Source organism: Parambassis ranga, chromosome 12 (genome assembly GCF_900634625.1).
Source record: "Parambassis ranga chromosome 12, fParRan2.1, whole genome shotgun sequence".
NCBI classification, from domain to species: Eukaryota; Metazoa; Chordata; class Actinopteri; family Ambassidae; genus Parambassis; species Parambassis ranga.
The window spans coordinates 14,373,214-14,389,269 of record NC_041032.1 but is presented as its reverse complement, the minus strand read 5'-3'; the positions used below and the strand labels follow the sequence as shown (position 1 = coordinate 14,389,269).

Sequence of the window (16,056 nt, the reverse complement as noted above, 5' to 3'; positions counted from 1 at the left end):
CAGAACACCGCTCCTACGTTGCCCCCTTTGGCTAAACTAGCTAAGTGATTGGCCAAAATATTTGTTATATATTACTGTACATATTATATATATATTGTACAAATCATTTTTGCATTATTTTCCCAAATTTTTTTAGTTCTTTAGTTTTTCTTCTTCTTCTTCTTCTTCTTCTTCTGTATGTTTTTTGGCGCAGCATATCTTCAGCATACATTGACCGATTTCAGCCATTCAACTATCAAATTGTTAATCTCACAGAGGACATCCCGGGCCAACTCTAAGTTTTTTGTTTTCAAAAAAATATAATTTTTCAAATATTAAGCAATTTCTGTGTCATTTTTAAAATGGGAGTCTATGGAGGAGCCTTCAAAACTACCTTCAACTTTGACATGTAACTACTTCCACATGCTTTCAGCTACAGAAACTGTTCAGCTCTTCGAGGGCTATTAAACTCGTATTCGGATTTGTTCAAATATGTTTCGTTTTCAAAATATTAATACAAATTCAAAAGCCATTTAACATTGAAGTCTATGAGAGCCCTTCAACGAGGGTCATCTGCCAAATGTATCTCCTCCTATTGAGATTTTCTACTTATTTGCATTTTTTTATAACTTTATTAGAACTTGAACAAAAAAGAACAGTGCCAGGGGGTTACATATACAAACATTTTTTTACAATGATAGAAAAATATTGAATAGAGCACATAAACGTAAAGTCTTTAGAGCTTTTAAATTATGAGATGTTTCTATAGTTTTGATGTACTGTTTGGCCTCATTCCTAAATACAACAAAAAATGTATGCTACAAAAAACATTTGTGATCTACCAGGTAACTTTAAGTTTTTAAAGTTTAAAATTTCCACGCCCCTTCCACTCAAATCTAATTCCTTAAATGGCCACTTTGAACACCTGTAGTGTTATCCGTTATCTCATTATGCCCTCTAGTGGTGAAAGTTGGGTCGGACTTTTTGGTGCTGGGTCTGCACTACCACCTCCGCGCCACCAGTGGTCGCTGTCCCTATACCTTCTACGCATGTGTTGCTGTACGCGAGACCTGCGTTCGGTCCTGTCGGGGGGGGGGTTACAAACATGTCGGCGTTCAAGCGAAAACGTGGAGGACAGGGTCCTGGTGATAAAAAGGCTAAAAAAGTAAAATTCGTTGTGGACGATGGCAAAACAGCGAATGAAGTGGAACCGGAACGGAAGGATGAAGTTACAGTTCCAGCTCCGGTTTCGATGGTTAGTCTTTGGGCTTGTATTTAGCCAGTGGTGTCTGTTAGCTAGTTAGCTTACTGTATTTTACTTGCGCATAGTTGATTTTAAAACAAATATCTAGTAGCTATAATAAATACACTAAGTGACGTTATTTCAGGTGCAGGATTGTACAGGAAAAAGTTGTTAAATTTCAACTTGGCGGGCTTTATCTGTGATTTATCTCCTCTGGATGCATCATTACATGAATGGATGTCATGGAATCATTTCTTCTGAACAGGGCAAATGGACCAACAAAGAGAGGGTTCTCATTTTCTCATCCAGAGGGGTCAACTTCAGAACAAGACACTTGATGAACGATCTGAGGACCTTGATGCCTCATTCCAAAGCAGGTTAGTGGCGTGCACCCTTCACTGTGGTGCTTCTGCATGGACGCTTTTACATTAATAATGTGACTATTTCATGCCTAGACACAAAGATGGACAGAAAGGACAAGCTGTTTGTTGTCAATGAGGTGAGTGAGTCTGGATTTATAGCATACACCTGTACTCATAGACATTTATGGCAAGAGCTTAAATTCAGCGTTCCCTTTCAGGTGTGTGAAATCAAAAACTGCAACAAATGCCTCTTTTTTGAGGCCAAGAAGAAGCAGGACCTCTACATGTGGTGAGTGTTTGGTCATTGTTTGAGCTTCCTAACATAATGTTGGCCTGACTAAATTGAATCATGTTCCATTCTCGCAGGATTTCAAACTCCCCTCACGGACCTTCTGCAAAGTTTCTGGTTCAGAACAGTAAGTTATCTCTCATGTGAGTGTTACAAATGTCTGTCATGCCATGAAGCTAATGAATATATGGCTCCTCCTATAGTTCATACACTGGCAGAACTCAAGATGACAGGAAACTGCCTCAAAGGATCCAGGCCACTGCTCTCATTTGATCCTGTAAGTAACAGTGTCTGCCTCCAAGCCAGGGATGAGGACTGAGATAAAAGCTTTCAACGTTTGTTGATTTTATTTTTGTTTCATCTCCCAGAAATTTGACTCGGAACCCCACTTTGCTCTGCTGAAAGAGCTCTTTACTCAGGTGTGTTTTCAGTATAACATCCAAATCAAATCGTCCAGATATGACTGCTTCTAAGCTCTATCTGTAGTTGTGATTATTGGCTTTGATCTGATCTTGTCGTAGACATTTTCCACACCACGCTACCACCCTAAAAGTCAGCCGTTTGTGGACCACATCTTCACATTTTCCATCGCAGACAACAGGATATGGTTCAGAAACTACCAGGTATGGATTCACCACAGTTTCATACTTCAAGGCTTAAAGCAACACGAAATCATTCTGCGTTGATTTCTCTGTCCTCTCATGTCCAGATAATAGAGGAGGATGCCTCTATAGTGGAGATTGGGCCTCGCTTCGTTCTCAACCTAATTAAGATCTTTCAGGGCAGCTTTGGAGGACCTACACTCTATGAAAACCCAGTCTTCCAGTCTCCCAACTTGGTAATATTTAGTGCATGATTATGTGATAACTACCTATAGTCTGTTTGGAGTGTTTTCATACTTTGATCACCTTCTCGTGCACCCACAGCACCGACGGCAGATCCGACTGTCAGCCGCAGCCAAAGTGCGCGAGAAGCAGATGGTGAAGGACATGCAGAAACTGAAGAGGGCCGAGGCTAAAGAGGATCTGGACAAAGATGTGACGGCTGATGTCTTCTTTACGCCGGCTGAGGAGAAGCCCATTCACATCCAGACAGAAGCACCCGAGCCCAAAGTTATGAAGAAGAACAAAAAGAAAGCTTTCAAAAGACAAAGGATGAAGATGGCACGCAGGTAAACTGGATGGACTGCTGAGTGAATGACCTCCTGCTGCCGTGACTCAATATTGTGGTGGTGGCAACCGTGCAGTCAGATTCCAATATCATGAGATATCTGTAACTCACCCCTTTAAATACTAAATGTTTAACAGAAAATCCTGTTCCATTGAGTGTCTCATTGTTCCCTCATCATGAGGAGTGTAGCTCGTCGGATTTTCAAGACTGCAAACAATATGTGCCCTTTTTAATAAATGAAATAGTTCCATTAAAAAAAAAGAAAAGGTTGTTTTCTATGTCATGGAAATAAAACTTTTTCACTTGTTGTCGGTACCCCATCTCCATACCCCAGATCACTCATGTAGAGTTACAGGCAAAATTCAGTGAACTACAGAAAAGTGCTGTAAGATATAAGATTAGGAAGGCAACACCTTCCGGTCCAGCAGCAACGCTCCACTCAGATATGTTTTGTTTAAATAACCCCAGCATCACTCAGGAGCTTATGTAAAAGTCAGATTGAATGTGCTTTCATCACTCCTCTTCCACGTCTTCATCAGGGCAACAATAATATTCCACAAAGCAGATCTGTCCATCGTCATTCCTGACCAGGTACTGCAGAGACAGGAAGCCCCTGTTGTCTGTCCGTACAGAGACTTTACAGGACAAAGCCAAAGCCTTAGTGGACGGCTTCAACAAGGACATCTTGTATCTGCCAAAGAAAGAACAACACCAACATGAAGCTTTAAATAAACTTATCATGGACAGATAAAGGGGCAGTTTCCTGCAGCTTACCTGTTGGTTTGGGTCTTGGTGCACTGGAACAGCTCCATCATGTCCGAGTCTTTGGAATAATCATAATGGGCGTTTCCAGAGTTTCCAAACGTAGACAACCTGAAGAGCAGATGACATCAATGTAATCCAAACCAGAGTCAGCAGGGACCTTCAGTGACTGACATGATAACTGTTATCATAAACCAGCATTTTTTTTGTAGAACAGAGAGTTCGCTTTTGAGGGTGCACCTGAAGTACGGCTGGCTGGGTGACATGGTGATCTGTAGCACTTCACTGGTCAGGTCCAGTTCAGAAAAGGCTTCCTTCAGACCCTCTGACTGTAGAATGACCTTTGAAAGGAGCACAGGAGTGTTAATCAGCCTTAAATGACTCATTCTTCAAAGTTTTGTTATGAAACAGTTTAGTAAACCTTGTTCGTGACGTTGGTGCTGCAGAACTCAAAGTCTACTGGTTCTTCTGGTTCTTGCGTGTTAATCTTGCAAACTGTCACCACACCGCCCTCCTCCAGGAACAGTGTCAGAGGGTAACCATACCCCTTGTAGCACATCCGCAAGACAGTTGAAATTCCTGAAACAACACAGGAGGGGAGCCCATTAACACGTTACGTCGATCCAAAGTGAGCAACAGTCCAACATTTTCCTTTTTCTTGTACCTGGTAAAGCACTTCCTCCAAAAATATTCAGGCAGTCCAGCAAAACAGTGAGGTTAATCTGAAACGTCACTGAATCCTCCCTTATGGTGAACTCTTGAAAGATATCAGCCTGGAACAACACAGTGCAGCTTTGTTTATGTGAAGTCAGGACTCTGCTCAAACATCATGACCTCACACACACCTGGATGAAAGCATTGGCCTGCAGGCACTTGGAGTCTTCCACAGTGACCCGGAGGCCGTTCGGTGTAGCTGTGAAGATGGCGTGGTCTTTGAAGGAGATGGCTTTCAGTATGTTGGAGAGATTGCGGGCATTATCCGAACAGGCCACTAACACGTACTGTTCATCATCGCCCTGAGACTGAGTGGACAGAGGCATTGTGGCGCTGAAATAACAACACACAGAGATACACAGCGTCAGAAACTCTTCCTAGAACTTTGGTAAAGTAATCTGAGTTACTGCAAATCGGATATGTTGATGTATTTCGAACTGTTTTTAAGCTAGGCTATAATGTACAACAATAAGACGTAAATAAACATGCTCCACAACATTTCTCTGCTATATTGTACTATTACAATATTAACTAAATGTACATTTTTTTTCCTAAAATGGCAACATAAGCTGTAATTGTGTGTCTGTCACTTACAAAACTGCGATTCATCAACTCATACGACAGTGTTTTGAAGAACGGCGCCCCGTGTGTCTCAACTTCCGCTTTTCTCTTCTTCTACGGATATAAAAAAATTGTGTTTACGTAGTTACGTTCCAGAGAGTTCCGAGAGTCACAAACACGAGGATTAGCTCGTCCTGTTCGGCTGTGCATAACGACATTCGTGATTTCGTGATCTACAAAGGTATGGACGTGTTTTAAATTAAACTTCTGCGGCTGACAAAATGTGATTTAGCTTACTTTAGACTCAGTTAGCCACCGAGCTATGGCAGGGAGCTAGCATTAGCAGTTAACAATCAGTCTGATGTCGGGTGGTGATAAGTGTTTAGCTAATAAATAACCAAAGTAACATATAAGATACTTTACCAAACAGTCAATGTACCTAATGTACATTGGTTAAAGATTTAATTACGTATCATGTAAAGAGAAGTGCTTAATTCTTCTTCGTCGGTTAGCTTACGCAGCTAACGTTAGCTTCTAAACACCAATCATGCTGACATGTAGAAGGTGATAAATAAGTCCTGGTGATTATCATGTTCCTGCTAAGGTGGTGTGAAGAGGAACCGTAATAAAATACATTTTCTGTCATGTATTGATTATGTCTCAAAGGTGCCTTTTGTGATTGTACTTCCGGTGTAATGTCGCCCCCTGTCACAACCCCGAGAATTGAAGTACAATGGACTCAGCTTCTCCACATATTCTCATGTTCCTTCTCCTCATTTTTTTCCCACAGGCATCACACAGATATTGTTTCAATAATAGAGCTGCTTTATTAAACTTTTTGAATCTTGATCTTTTTTTTTCTTCTGTTCCAGGTTTTTATTTTGTATATAACAGCCTGTCTGAGCCACAGCCATGGTGTGCATTCCCTGCATTGTGATTCCTGTCCTGTTGTGGGTCTACAAGAGGTTCCTGGAGCCTTACCTCTATCCTGTCATCTCCCCCATTATGAATCTATTCTGGACCAAAAAAGCAGTCCAGGAGACTGGTACAAGCGACCAAAAACACAGTGAAAACAGCAATGGGATTCATAAGGTGAGGTGATAGAAAAGCAATTAATGATGAAAATTTAATTCTGAAACTTTATTGATATGCCCACAGTGTGTCAATGGTCTACTATTGAATTTTGAACATCAGAACAATTTCTGATCACATGGTGAACTTGCTGTTCTTATGTCTTGCAGCCTGAGGGGAACAGTGAAACCATATGTAATGGATCAACAATAACAGCAGATAAGAAGACAGACTGACACCTCTATATGTTTTAATGTGTTGAATACAGTGTAAATATTCAATTCAAATAATGTAGAGAAAATACAAATTAATTTATCAATCTCTTTTAACATTTTTTGTAACCTTTCAACAGTTTGTCTTAATTGTTTTCATACTGATGATGTATTTACTGAACATTTATTTCCTGCATTAGATATTATATCACATAACATAGATTTCTTAAATTAAGTTTATTGCTGCTTGATGAGTGAATTAAAGAAAACCTATCAATGTAAAAATGCTTCTGTATTTCTTATAGCTTACATTCTACAGTGAAGTCATTAAGGAATTTATTTTGGTGGACGATTGTTTGATTGTTAAGATACATCAAAACCATCCACACATCTCTTAAATAAACCATCAGCCTCACTGCTGACTGCTGCTGTACTCAAGTATCATACTCTGTGCAAAATACAAAGTTTACATTTAAAATACGTGGAGAACAACAACAATCTATAGTCTGAAGCATGTTTCTCTCAATATGTGCTGGTTATATTTACATACTGTCAGTGGTTAGTACTTTTACTTTAGTGGTGGTATGAGTACTTTTACTGTATCTCTGCCCCTGATTCTTTATCCAGCACCTTGTTGGGTGGACTGATTTAGATCTCTGCCAGAAGGTGACCAGATACGGAGGACATCAGCCAGCAGCAGAGGGCACAGGAGGCCAAAGGACACCCAGACACTCATATATGTTGGCATCCTGTCCGGTATGAATGAAAAAGAAGATCTTCACTGATCCCAGGTGGATGGACGTTCACACTCCACTGCAGCAGCAGCAGCAAATGCACGCACAGCAGAAAACGGTGGAGGCTGTTCAGAAGTGCGCAACATGTTGCTCTCCCCCTCAGCAGCGCCTGGCTTCCTGACATCCAGTGCCAACATTTCTTCTCTCATTTATTCCCTCCCTCCGGTCTTAACGCAGGTCTGTGTCGCAGGCAGGAACTCATTATGGACTGACATGAGAACACTTTGACCCAAATATAAAAACCCGAAACTCAGTTGATCTGAATCATTTTATTCAAAGCTTAAAAGCAAGAAGTGGTGCAAGTGATTAAGATAGAAAAGCAGTGACATCAACATATTAATCAGGTTCAGAAAATATAAAAACACTCAATAGTCAATGGTGAGGTAATGAAGTGAGAGTGTTCAACACAACAATGAGCAAACAATGAGAACTTTCACCAATGATCATACACGGAAGAAACTATTCAGATTATAATATGAAATCAAGCCAGATGTTTTTTATTCATTCATGGAAAACAAATCTCTCTTAGATCGCTAATTAAATCACTTCAGCCTGATTAGAGATTAGATTCTTTTCCATAAGAGCAGACCTCACACTGCAGAGAGAAGAGCCGAGGCCTGTGAGAGGGTCTGGCTCTGAACAGAACACATTTTGGAGGGAACACACAGTAACAGCAGCTATGAATAGTGCTCAGGAGACTTATTTAAAGGTAAACTGGGGACATTTATCAGAGCAGTGTCAGCTGCACTTCACTTAGTTATTTCCTGCACTCAGTGCTCTTAAATTTCTGATTTAACACATAGATTTGACCTTTTTAAACAGGAAATGGTTGGTGGCTCCACACACACACACACACTCACACTCATACACACACACACTCACTCACTCACTCACTCACTCACTCACTCACTCACTCACTCACTCACTCACTCACTCACACACATCAATACAACAAGGACGCCAAACTGAGACAGACTTTGTTTTGGTTCCCATCATCTGAGCTGAACACACACTGTGAAAACATAAAAAGGTGACACAGTCTACAAAGAAACTTCAGTGCTGTTATGATGTTTTGTGTATAGGCTCGTGTCACACAGTGCCTACTCTTCACCGGCCTGCTGGACGCGTCCAGGTCCACAGCCGCAGCTGCGAGTCAGCGGCACAGAGGAAGTAACAACAGAGCCGGAGGGGTCCATGAAGACGATCGGCACCATCTCCTGGGAGGTGGGCTGACAACACGGCACCTGGTCCTGGACAGAGACACCGACAGGAGGAGTCAGACATGAAGAGATCAGAACCTCCATGAGGCTGCAGACGCTCACTGACAGAGGAGAGAAGCTCCTCCACAGTCTGATCACACGCACACCTCATCCGTCACAGTCACACCACCTTCTGTCTCCATAACACACTCCTGATTGTCTGATCGACCGACTTTGTGGAACGCTTTGTGTTTGGTACATTTATGTTGGCAGGCAGAAGGAGAAACAGGCTTATCTGCTGGCAGCTGTTTCCCCTCCACAACACACCGAGGTGAACTCTGCCGCAGGCACAGAGCAGGAACTGAACATTACAACGTTTCCTTAAACACTTCTTTCAGTGCTGAGATGACAGAGAGAATCCTACCTGTGAGCTGGCAGCCTGGATGCTGGAGTGAGAGGGTGGACATTGCAGAGTGTTGGAGGCAGAGCTGCAGAGCGCACACTAAACCATGGTCAGGCTCACAGGATGGATCACCCAGTCCCAGCCCACATCTGGTGAATGCAGCAACTGAATTACTATATTTAAAAAACACACACCTGCAGTCACAAATATTCACATAGTCAGGTACCTTGCATGAAGATCTCAGAGGCCGTGGAGCAGCACTTCAGGCTTGTGTTGTTTCCACTGTCAGGGGACACAGAGGGGACTGCTGCAGCTGGAGGGACGCAGACAGAGACGACAGACTCAGACCGGGACAATATGAATCCAGGAGGGTTTGAATGGTTTTATTTGTTCTCACCTGCAGTGTCTCTGTGAGAAGTGGAGCTGAAGGTTCTCTTCCATTGCTCCCTGATGCTGTCCAGCACACCAGCAGGGAGCTGTGGCTCAGTCTGCATGTTGAGCGCCTGCGGAGACCCTTCCTGATGGACTGCCAGGACTCACCCTGGCACCTGAACATCACACAAAATGACTCTGATATTTAAAAATCAACATGATCTCAGTGCCCTCCATGAACTATGGAAACACTTTACAGATGTTTGGCTGAGTCTAATGATTGATTCCACAGCTGAGGCTTGAACAGAACAGTGTGTTAATTCTCTGAACATGATTCCTAGAAATCTATTTAAACCACATGAACCTGAACCTGACAGAGTCCAGCACTGAACGTGGCCTCACCACACACCTCATGAGGAAAATAATCAGTTGATACTGACCTGCGGCGTGAAACAGGAGAATCAGCAGGTTCTTCTTTGGATGGATGCAGGACAAAAGCAATGGAAGAGCCCAGAAGCATCGTCATGACAACGAAGGCAAACGACATGGTGGCTGAGCAGGATGGCGGCGTCTGTGGATGAGCTGCTGTGGAGTGTCTGGATCTGTACGTCTGTTGGAAGGAGGAGGAAGGAGTGACTAGACGGAGATGCTACGCTCGGGCCTGGGAACCTGGCTTTTTATCTTCCTGTACCCCAGCTTGGCCTTGAGATACTTAACATTGTTGTCTCGCCCCCTGTTCTGTGTGAAAGAGTGTGAGGAGGATGATCCAGCAGAGAAAGGAAGGGAAACATTCAGGAATGAGAGGCAGGAAGGAGGAAAAAATGAAGCACAACAGTCCAGGATGAAGCTCAAACTATGTTTTATTACATTTTAAATTTATAACTGAATTCATATCTCACACTGTAGACCTGATAAACACACAGGAATTCCACAGGATTGCATTAGTGAGCATGATTCTTTGTGACCTGAACATAATGAAATCTAATGCTGTTTAGTCAAAGTTTGCAGCCAGCGGGCTCCAACACACAATCAGAGGAGATGACATGTTTTTGAATTAAACTGATAGAGCACCAGCCGCCCATCCACTCATGCACATGTGTGTGTGTAATTATCAGTTCCTTTGACTGCTCACATTTTTTGAAAAGCTCTCCTGATGAACACAATAACAGTATTATTATTATTATTATTATTATTATTCCCCTGCAGCTGTTTCTCAAGGGCGAGATCTTGGAGGTAGAAATGTAGCACAAAGCTCGGGGGGCTGCAGCAGCAGGTGATGCTCGTATCTGATAGGAGGAGACAAAAGGAAAAGCTTGGCAGCAGTCAGAGTTTGTGTGTGGGTCAGTGAAGGGTCAGAGACATGGAGCGGCCTCAGGCGACCTCGAAAAACTTTCTCATAAGGCCCAACGTGGCCGGTTTGTCTTATATAAGTTGACATCAAACCATAATTCACCCACACTGCCAGAGGAATTTGAAGCCTTGGATTATTGGTAGGAACATTTTTCAGAAAAAGCAACAAAAACATCACCTTGATGTTGTGAAATTATCATATAATAGACCAAACAAAGGAACTGTGTGTATAATGTAAACTTAGCATCAATGTTGTTGCATACTCACCTCTTCATTTTATACAGGCAGACAATTAGCCTGAATACGACCACACACACACACACACACACACACACACACACACACTGGAGGTCACTGTGGGACACTGTAGCTTCAGACTTCCTATCAACCCTGAACGGTCAGAGTCCTTGAGTATCGGACATCTTCCACCTCCTCCTCCTTTATAGTTCTGCTACACTGACAGCTGCTGGCTGCAGCACAAAGTGCCTTTATCATGCAGCTGTTCTCCAAAAACACGGAGACATTGTTTAAATATATAGTATCTCAAGGCATGTAGCATGAGGGGAGTTTTATTATAACCGCTTCTGAAAGATTGGTGTTTTTTTTTTATCGCTTCACAGGGGCTGGAGACATGTAGCAGTAACAAATCAGGAAGTCAGAAATTCAAGTGTGGGAGAGACTAATACAGAAATGTGTTGCTTTTTATCAACAACAAAGTAAAACTCCTGCAATAAATATTACCTTTGTATTAATTTTTCTTTCTGTAATATGTATTTCATATTTATTTCTTTATTTATATAATATTGTATTTATTATTTTATTATTTAATATATATATTTTTAGTTTAGCTTATTGTTTTTTCCCTTTTTTAAAAAATAATTCTTATTGAAGACGAAACATGTTTTTAGCTAAAATAGCTAGCTAAAATCAACCTTTATGTGCCTTTATGTGACGCTATTTAGGCAGCTAAAATGTGTAAAATGTCTTTAAAGCCTTAGTCCTGTAATGTGAGGTGTTCACTATATAGTTTAGGTGTCGTCTGGGTCTCTAAAGTCTTTATGTGACCACAAAATTAGACATAAAATGTATTGTTTAGGGCTAAAAGGCACCAGCGTTTATTAGCCGCATGTCATTTGGCTACGTCACCGACGTAATCCACGCCTACATGATGTCATTACGCAAGGGGTGGCGACGTGGAAAACATGGAGGACAGGGATATGTAGAGTAAACTTAGCTGTCAAAATTAGAGCACAATTCCAAGTATTTGTCTTGGTACGTGACTCTCGGTGAACAGTTTGGGCAAAATTTCAAGTTATTGTAATAGAATTGTTTCGTCTTAACGGTCCAGGGAGCCAAAAAAGAGCTACAGAAACTGCGAGAAGCATTTATGACAGGTAAGCCGAGCGGTCAGCTGATTTTCAAACGAGCAGTGAGCGTTAGCTGCTCTCTGAATAGTAAGTTGCTAAAGACTGTTTGACCAGACACAGTTTTTAAATCACTTGTTTACGTAGCTATGATTTGATGCTAATTAGTGACTGTCAGTGTGCTGTGTTGACTGCGGAAATGACCAAGGACCAGGCTATTTCCTGTACCTGACATCAGTGTGAGCTAGCTAACGTGCAAGTTGCAGATACGTGTGCTGTCATATTACTTTTTTATATCTATTTTTCCGAGAATGTAATATATTGTAAGATGTTACAGGCAGTACACTGTTAGTCACACAGAATATAATGTGAAAGCAGCATCTCCAGGTGTCACGTGTACCTTCCTTTTAGCTTCACTGTATGCCTCTCATGTAAAATAAAACCTCTGTGGTTTACCATTGCTGGACACCTCTGGTGTGCTCCAGTTCACCTGAAGTGGTTACACCTGTATGCCAAAGGTGTGGCATTTCAAGAATACAAAGCATACATCCTGGTTCAATGTGTGTTACCCTCTAACTTGGCCTGCCATGAATGAATGAATTAGAATTGGTGAGAATCTATTACCAGAGACGGGGCAGTAATAGCCCTGGACTCTAGGGCGCACCATTCAACACATTTTTGAGATTGAGTGTTAAATTGAAGCATCCTTCCTGTCGTAGAATTCAGGCTTTGTGCACCTATTAGATCACTTTTTAATGCACTTGCTTCTCTTCAGGATTTGTCATATGCCCGGAGAAAAAGCAGTGAAGAGAGGAGAGTCTGGCTGAGTGAAGCCAGTAAAGATGGGAGCCAACACCAGCCAGGTTAGTGACCTGTCTGATAACCCCAGCCTCAAGGCCTTGGTTGGCACGGAGTCCATATCGGAGAATGACCCTTTCTGGAACCAGCTCATTTCCTTCACCTTCATCAGCCCCACCAGCAGGTAAACAAAACCAACATGTGGGAAAAGCTGTCAGGTCTGTCAAGCTGTGTGCTTCACTGTTGCAGTTTTGTACTCTCAAAACTGTTCCACTGTTCTCCATTATGGAACTTTCAGATTATGTTGTACTGTATTATTAGATAACAAATATTGCTGAGGAGTAATTGTAATCTTATAGTAACATTTGACGACGTCCGTTAGGACTCACACCCAGGATACAGCTTTGTAGCAGGATGTTTGCAGAGCCTTTCTGAGTAATGATGAACAAGGTTATCTTTGTGCTGAGCTACATACTCATACCATAAGACACCACTATTCATGATAGCTTCACTTCTGTCACTTCTTTGAGTTTATAGTGAATCAAATCTCTTACATGTCTCTCCTGTTTTGTTCTGTGTTAGCATTTGAGAAGCTATGATGATCAGACACCGCATTTCAAAGGAAGCCAGTAAGCTTAGCTTAGCATAAAAAAAAAAAAAAACTGGACACAGTGGCAAACAGCTGTTCTGGCTCTGTTCAAATGTAACAAAAACAGTACATAGAGTTCTATAATTAGCACATTAAGTTCCATCTGTTTAATCCACAGTATAAAAACAGTCTGTCTGTTAAATAATAGTTACATCATTGACATTTTTCTGGCCAGAAGAAGATGCCAGGCAACCACTTACACTGCTGGAGGAATTCACATTCCTGGATAACTGCATGATGAGCAGCATCTTCTCAGACACTCAAAGAATCAAAGAAATACGTCAAGTTATTGACTCAGCTCGAGCTATATAACTCGTCTACTTTTCTTACGCTGGTATTATACACATGTTTTCTTGTGTGTTTCCCCAAAAAATATTATTTTAAAATTGGTACTCTTACTCAGCGTTTCCTGCCTTTTCTGGCTCGTTGAAACTAATAAAACGTGTGATCACGTTAAAGCCCTGAGGGGAGGCTATTTAAACTGAGTGGCACTCCCTCTCTGAAGCATACCGCACACAAGGCTGACATGAAGCCACTTGACAGAACTGTGCGCCACAAAAGAAAACGATTCCACATCGAACAAAAAATGTATATGTGGTGTCAGTAAAGCATACATTTTCCAAGGGAACTAATGGGTCTGTAAACGTTGCATAACATACATCGTACTTGATCTGTGAATTTTCTCATTTGTCCCCTGCAGGCAAATAATCTGAATGTTTTTCTTTGTGTTGCAGTTTCATAGCAAGGCAGCAGAGGACATGTAACACAAGCTTTCTGTCTATTTTAACTGGTCATTTCCATCTCTGTTTGTATACAGTGGAGACTCTAAACTTCTGGAAGAGGCTGTAATACCCCTGGCCAAGACACTCAGTATGTTGGCTGTAATATAAAATGCTTCATGTGTGTGTTTTTTATGTCCAAGATAATTTCATCTTCACTTAAATCTACATTTTAGTATTAATTCTTTCATGATGATGAATGATCAACATTTGAGTTTTCTCTTGTTTGTGCAAGCCTGTTAATGATTATATCTCTTTTGTTTTTTTTTTTTGCCCCAGTTGAAAACAATCCCAGAACCGGGAACTTTGGCGCTCTTGTGAAAATTTTCCTGGGAAGAACCAAAGAGTTGAAAATCTCCACAGAATGCCAAGAGTGAGTATGAGAACCACAGAGGAGCGAATGACCTCTGATGACTATGTCTGTAACGATACACCCTGCACAGGCCAGTTATTGTTTGATCACAGGGAAAGCAGGGAATCTCTGTTTTTTTAAAAGGGAGAGAAACACTTTCCCATGAGAAAACCGCTGAGGTATAACCACTGACATATGTGGCAATATTGTGCACTTACTGCCAAGCTCCATTTTCACAGAAGTCGACCCTGCCCAAGTCACCAAGAGCTTTGGGTGGGAGTTCGTATTCTCTCTCTCTCTCTTTTTTTTTCTCACATTTCTTTTTTGTTTTCCCACAAATCTACATTTCGTGGTGTCACATAATTGGCCTGTGCACACAGTTCATTTGTGGGACTGATTACACACCTCTGTGCTGGCTCTCAGGCTGGATGTAAATATACTGTAATTTGTGTACGGTCATTATCTGCAGCCCTTTCTTAACTGTGTTGCATTCATATCATATGAACAAGTATGATTTTTACCTGCACTTTTTGCACCATTGATCTTGATGCCATCAATGCTGTGGATGTCTGGAGGTCTAAAGACACCTGAGTCTATGAATTTCTTAAAAAATAAGATCTTCTAAAACTCATTAATCATCCTTGTAGTGTGTTTTTTCGTCAACAATCATACAGCCTTTTTCAGGCTCTATTCAAGCATACTGAACAACAAGGTCCGCCAAGCTTTCCTTGTTAAATGAATGACATAAACAAATGGCACGTCGCCAGATTTAAAACGCCCGTGAGACATCTTTTGTTTCTCTCTCTCCACAGCCAGCTGTTTATCTGGCAGGCCCACAATGCACTCTTCATGATTCGCTGCCTGCTGAAGGTGTTCATCAGGGAGATGAGTGAGGAGGAGCTGCACCTGCAGTTCTCCTACCAGGAGAGGGCACCAGGCTTCTGTGGAGGTGAGCTCCACCATAGTTTGATGATAAAGACGAAGGCGTGCCACATGTAGAATAAAATAATGTGATGAACACTGTAGATACTTTTGAGAATCTTTACACTACACAAATTATAATCCTCATAATCTACTGTGATAATGTGTATATATGATATGTGTAACTAAGACTTTGTTTAATATCCTAAATAGAATGAACTCGGATTAATTAGTCATTTTAAATGACTAAATTTAAATCCATCCATACATCAATGTCCGGCTTATATAGGGGCCAGATCATGCTAGATTATCAGATCATGTGATTATCTGCATCCACACTGCTGGGAAACAAAAAAAATATATATAATGTAAAAAAATATAATGTAATAATTTTAGGCCACATTGCCCCTCATGCTTTTTTCAAATTATGTTAAAAATAATTCTATGCAGAATTCAAATGTAATATGTAATCCTTATCAGCTAATTTCTCTCAGTGTTATACGTCTGTGCATTGAGCATAAGAATATGGTGGTAGAGAAAAGAGACGCTGACTGAAATCAACAGGGAGCTGCCATATATGTCTCATATAATAACTCCCTCAACCCCTTGTGTAGAAACAGGAAGTGAAGACCTCCTGGAGGAGCTGCTGTCCAACCTTGTACACCTGATTGTTGAAGTGCCCCTGCTGTAAGTAACATGAATTAACCCCCCC

At 41.4% G+C, this 16,056-nt stretch overlaps 5 protein-coding genes across 5 annotated transcripts in view; 3 read left to right on the top strand and 2 right to left on the bottom strand.

The window, feature by feature from the left end:
• The first annotated feature begins 1,048 nt into the window (after positions 1-1,048).
• bxdc2 (brix domain containing 2) lies at positions 1,049-3,184 on the top strand. The gene is made up of 10 exons (XM_028418219.1): positions 1,049-1,234; positions 1,488-1,599; positions 1,678-1,721; positions 1,803-1,873; positions 1,951-2,000; positions 2,077-2,150; positions 2,242-2,292; positions 2,395-2,496; positions 2,583-2,711; positions 2,800-3,184. Exons 1-10 carry the CDS (start codon positions 1,085-1,087, stop codon positions 3,046-3,048), a joined length of 1,032 nt encoding a protein of 343 aa, XP_028274020.1. The 5' UTR covers positions 1,049-1,084; the 3' UTR covers positions 3,049-3,184.
• A 71-nt stretch (positions 3,185-3,255) lies between these two features.
• On the bottom strand, positions 3,256-5,253 carry rad1 (RAD1 homolog (S. pombe)). The gene is made up of 7 exons (XM_028418220.1): positions 5,114-5,253; positions 4,651-4,852; positions 4,470-4,578; positions 4,227-4,384; positions 4,046-4,146; positions 3,818-3,916; positions 3,256-3,734 (listed from the first exon to the last, which is right to left on the bottom strand). Exons 2-7 carry the CDS (start codon positions 4,843-4,845, stop codon positions 3,557-3,559), a joined length of 840 nt encoding a protein of 279 aa, XP_028274021.1. The 5' UTR covers positions 4,846-4,852; positions 5,114-5,253; the 3' UTR covers positions 3,256-3,556.
• c21h18orf32 (chromosome 21 C18orf32 homolog) lies at positions 5,189-6,648 on the top strand. The gene is made up of 3 exons (XM_028418221.1): positions 5,189-5,321; positions 5,953-6,172; positions 6,322-6,648. The coding sequence occupies exons 2-3, from the start codon at positions 5,993-5,995 to the stop codon at positions 6,385-6,387; spliced, it is 246 nt and encodes an 81-aa protein (XP_028274022.1). The 5' UTR covers positions 5,189-5,321; positions 5,953-5,992; the 3' UTR covers positions 6,388-6,648.
• Positions 6,649-8,257: 1,609 nt separating this feature from the next.
• Positions 8,258-9,678, bottom strand: LOC114443904 (dauer larva development regulatory growth factor daf-7-like). Its single transcript, XM_028418263.1, is given in 6 exon segments — positions 8,258-8,407; positions 8,781-8,908; positions 8,986-9,072; positions 9,157-9,261; positions 9,264-9,307; positions 9,572-9,678. Coding segments are annotated over 6 exon segments (621 nt in total).
• A 1,981-nt stretch (positions 9,679-11,659) lies between these two features.
• dym (dymeclin) overlaps positions 11,660-16,056 on the top strand; it is a 37,661-nt gene continuing 33,264 nt past the window's right edge. The window contains exons 1-6 of the mRNA XM_028418388.1: positions 11,660-11,875; positions 12,621-12,827; positions 14,110-14,162; positions 14,351-14,444; positions 15,236-15,372; positions 15,959-16,031. Coding sequence (XP_028274189.1) covers positions 12,688-12,827; positions 14,110-14,162; positions 14,351-14,444; positions 15,236-15,372; positions 15,959-16,031 — 497 coding nt within the window. The 5' untranslated portion in view covers positions 11,660-11,875; positions 12,621-12,687. The remainder of the gene's footprint in view (positions 11,876-12,620; positions 12,828-14,109; positions 14,163-14,350; positions 14,445-15,235; positions 15,373-15,958; positions 16,032-16,056) is intronic.

Bases quoted from the DNA above. Each gene is read 5' to 3' on its own strand.
- bxdc2 (XM_028418219.1), top strand. From the start codon at position 1,085: ATGTCGGCGTTCAAGCGAAAACGTGGAGGACAGGGTCCTGGTGATAAA. The intron at 1,722-1,802 runs GTGAGTGAGTCT...GTTCCCTTTCAG, and splicing joins AGCTGTTTGTTGTCAATGAG to GTGTGTGAAATCAAAAACTG. The intron at 2,293-2,394 runs GTGTGTTTTCAG...ATCTTGTCGTAG, and splicing joins TGAAAGAGCTCTTTACTCAG to ACATTTTCCACACCACGCTA.
- rad1 (XM_028418220.1), bottom strand. From the start codon at position 4,845: ATGCCTCTGTCCACTCAGTCTCAGGGCGATGATGAACAGTACGTGTTA. The intron at 4,385-4,469 runs GTACAAGAAAAA...GTGTTGTTTCAG, and splicing joins TGGAGGAAGTGCTTTACCAG to GAATTTCAACTGTCTTGCGG. The intron at 3,735-3,817 runs GTAAGCTGCAGG...TTTCTTTGGCAG, and splicing joins ACCAAGACCCAAACCAACAG to ATACAAGATGTCCTTGTTGA.
- c21h18orf32 (XM_028418221.1), top strand. From the start codon at position 5,993: ATGGTGTGCATTCCCTGCATTGTGATTCCTGTCCTGTTGTGGGTCTAC. The intron at 6,173-6,321 runs GTGAGGTGATAG...TATGTCTTGCAG, and splicing joins ACAGCAATGGGATTCATAAG to CCTGAGGGGAACAGTGAAAC.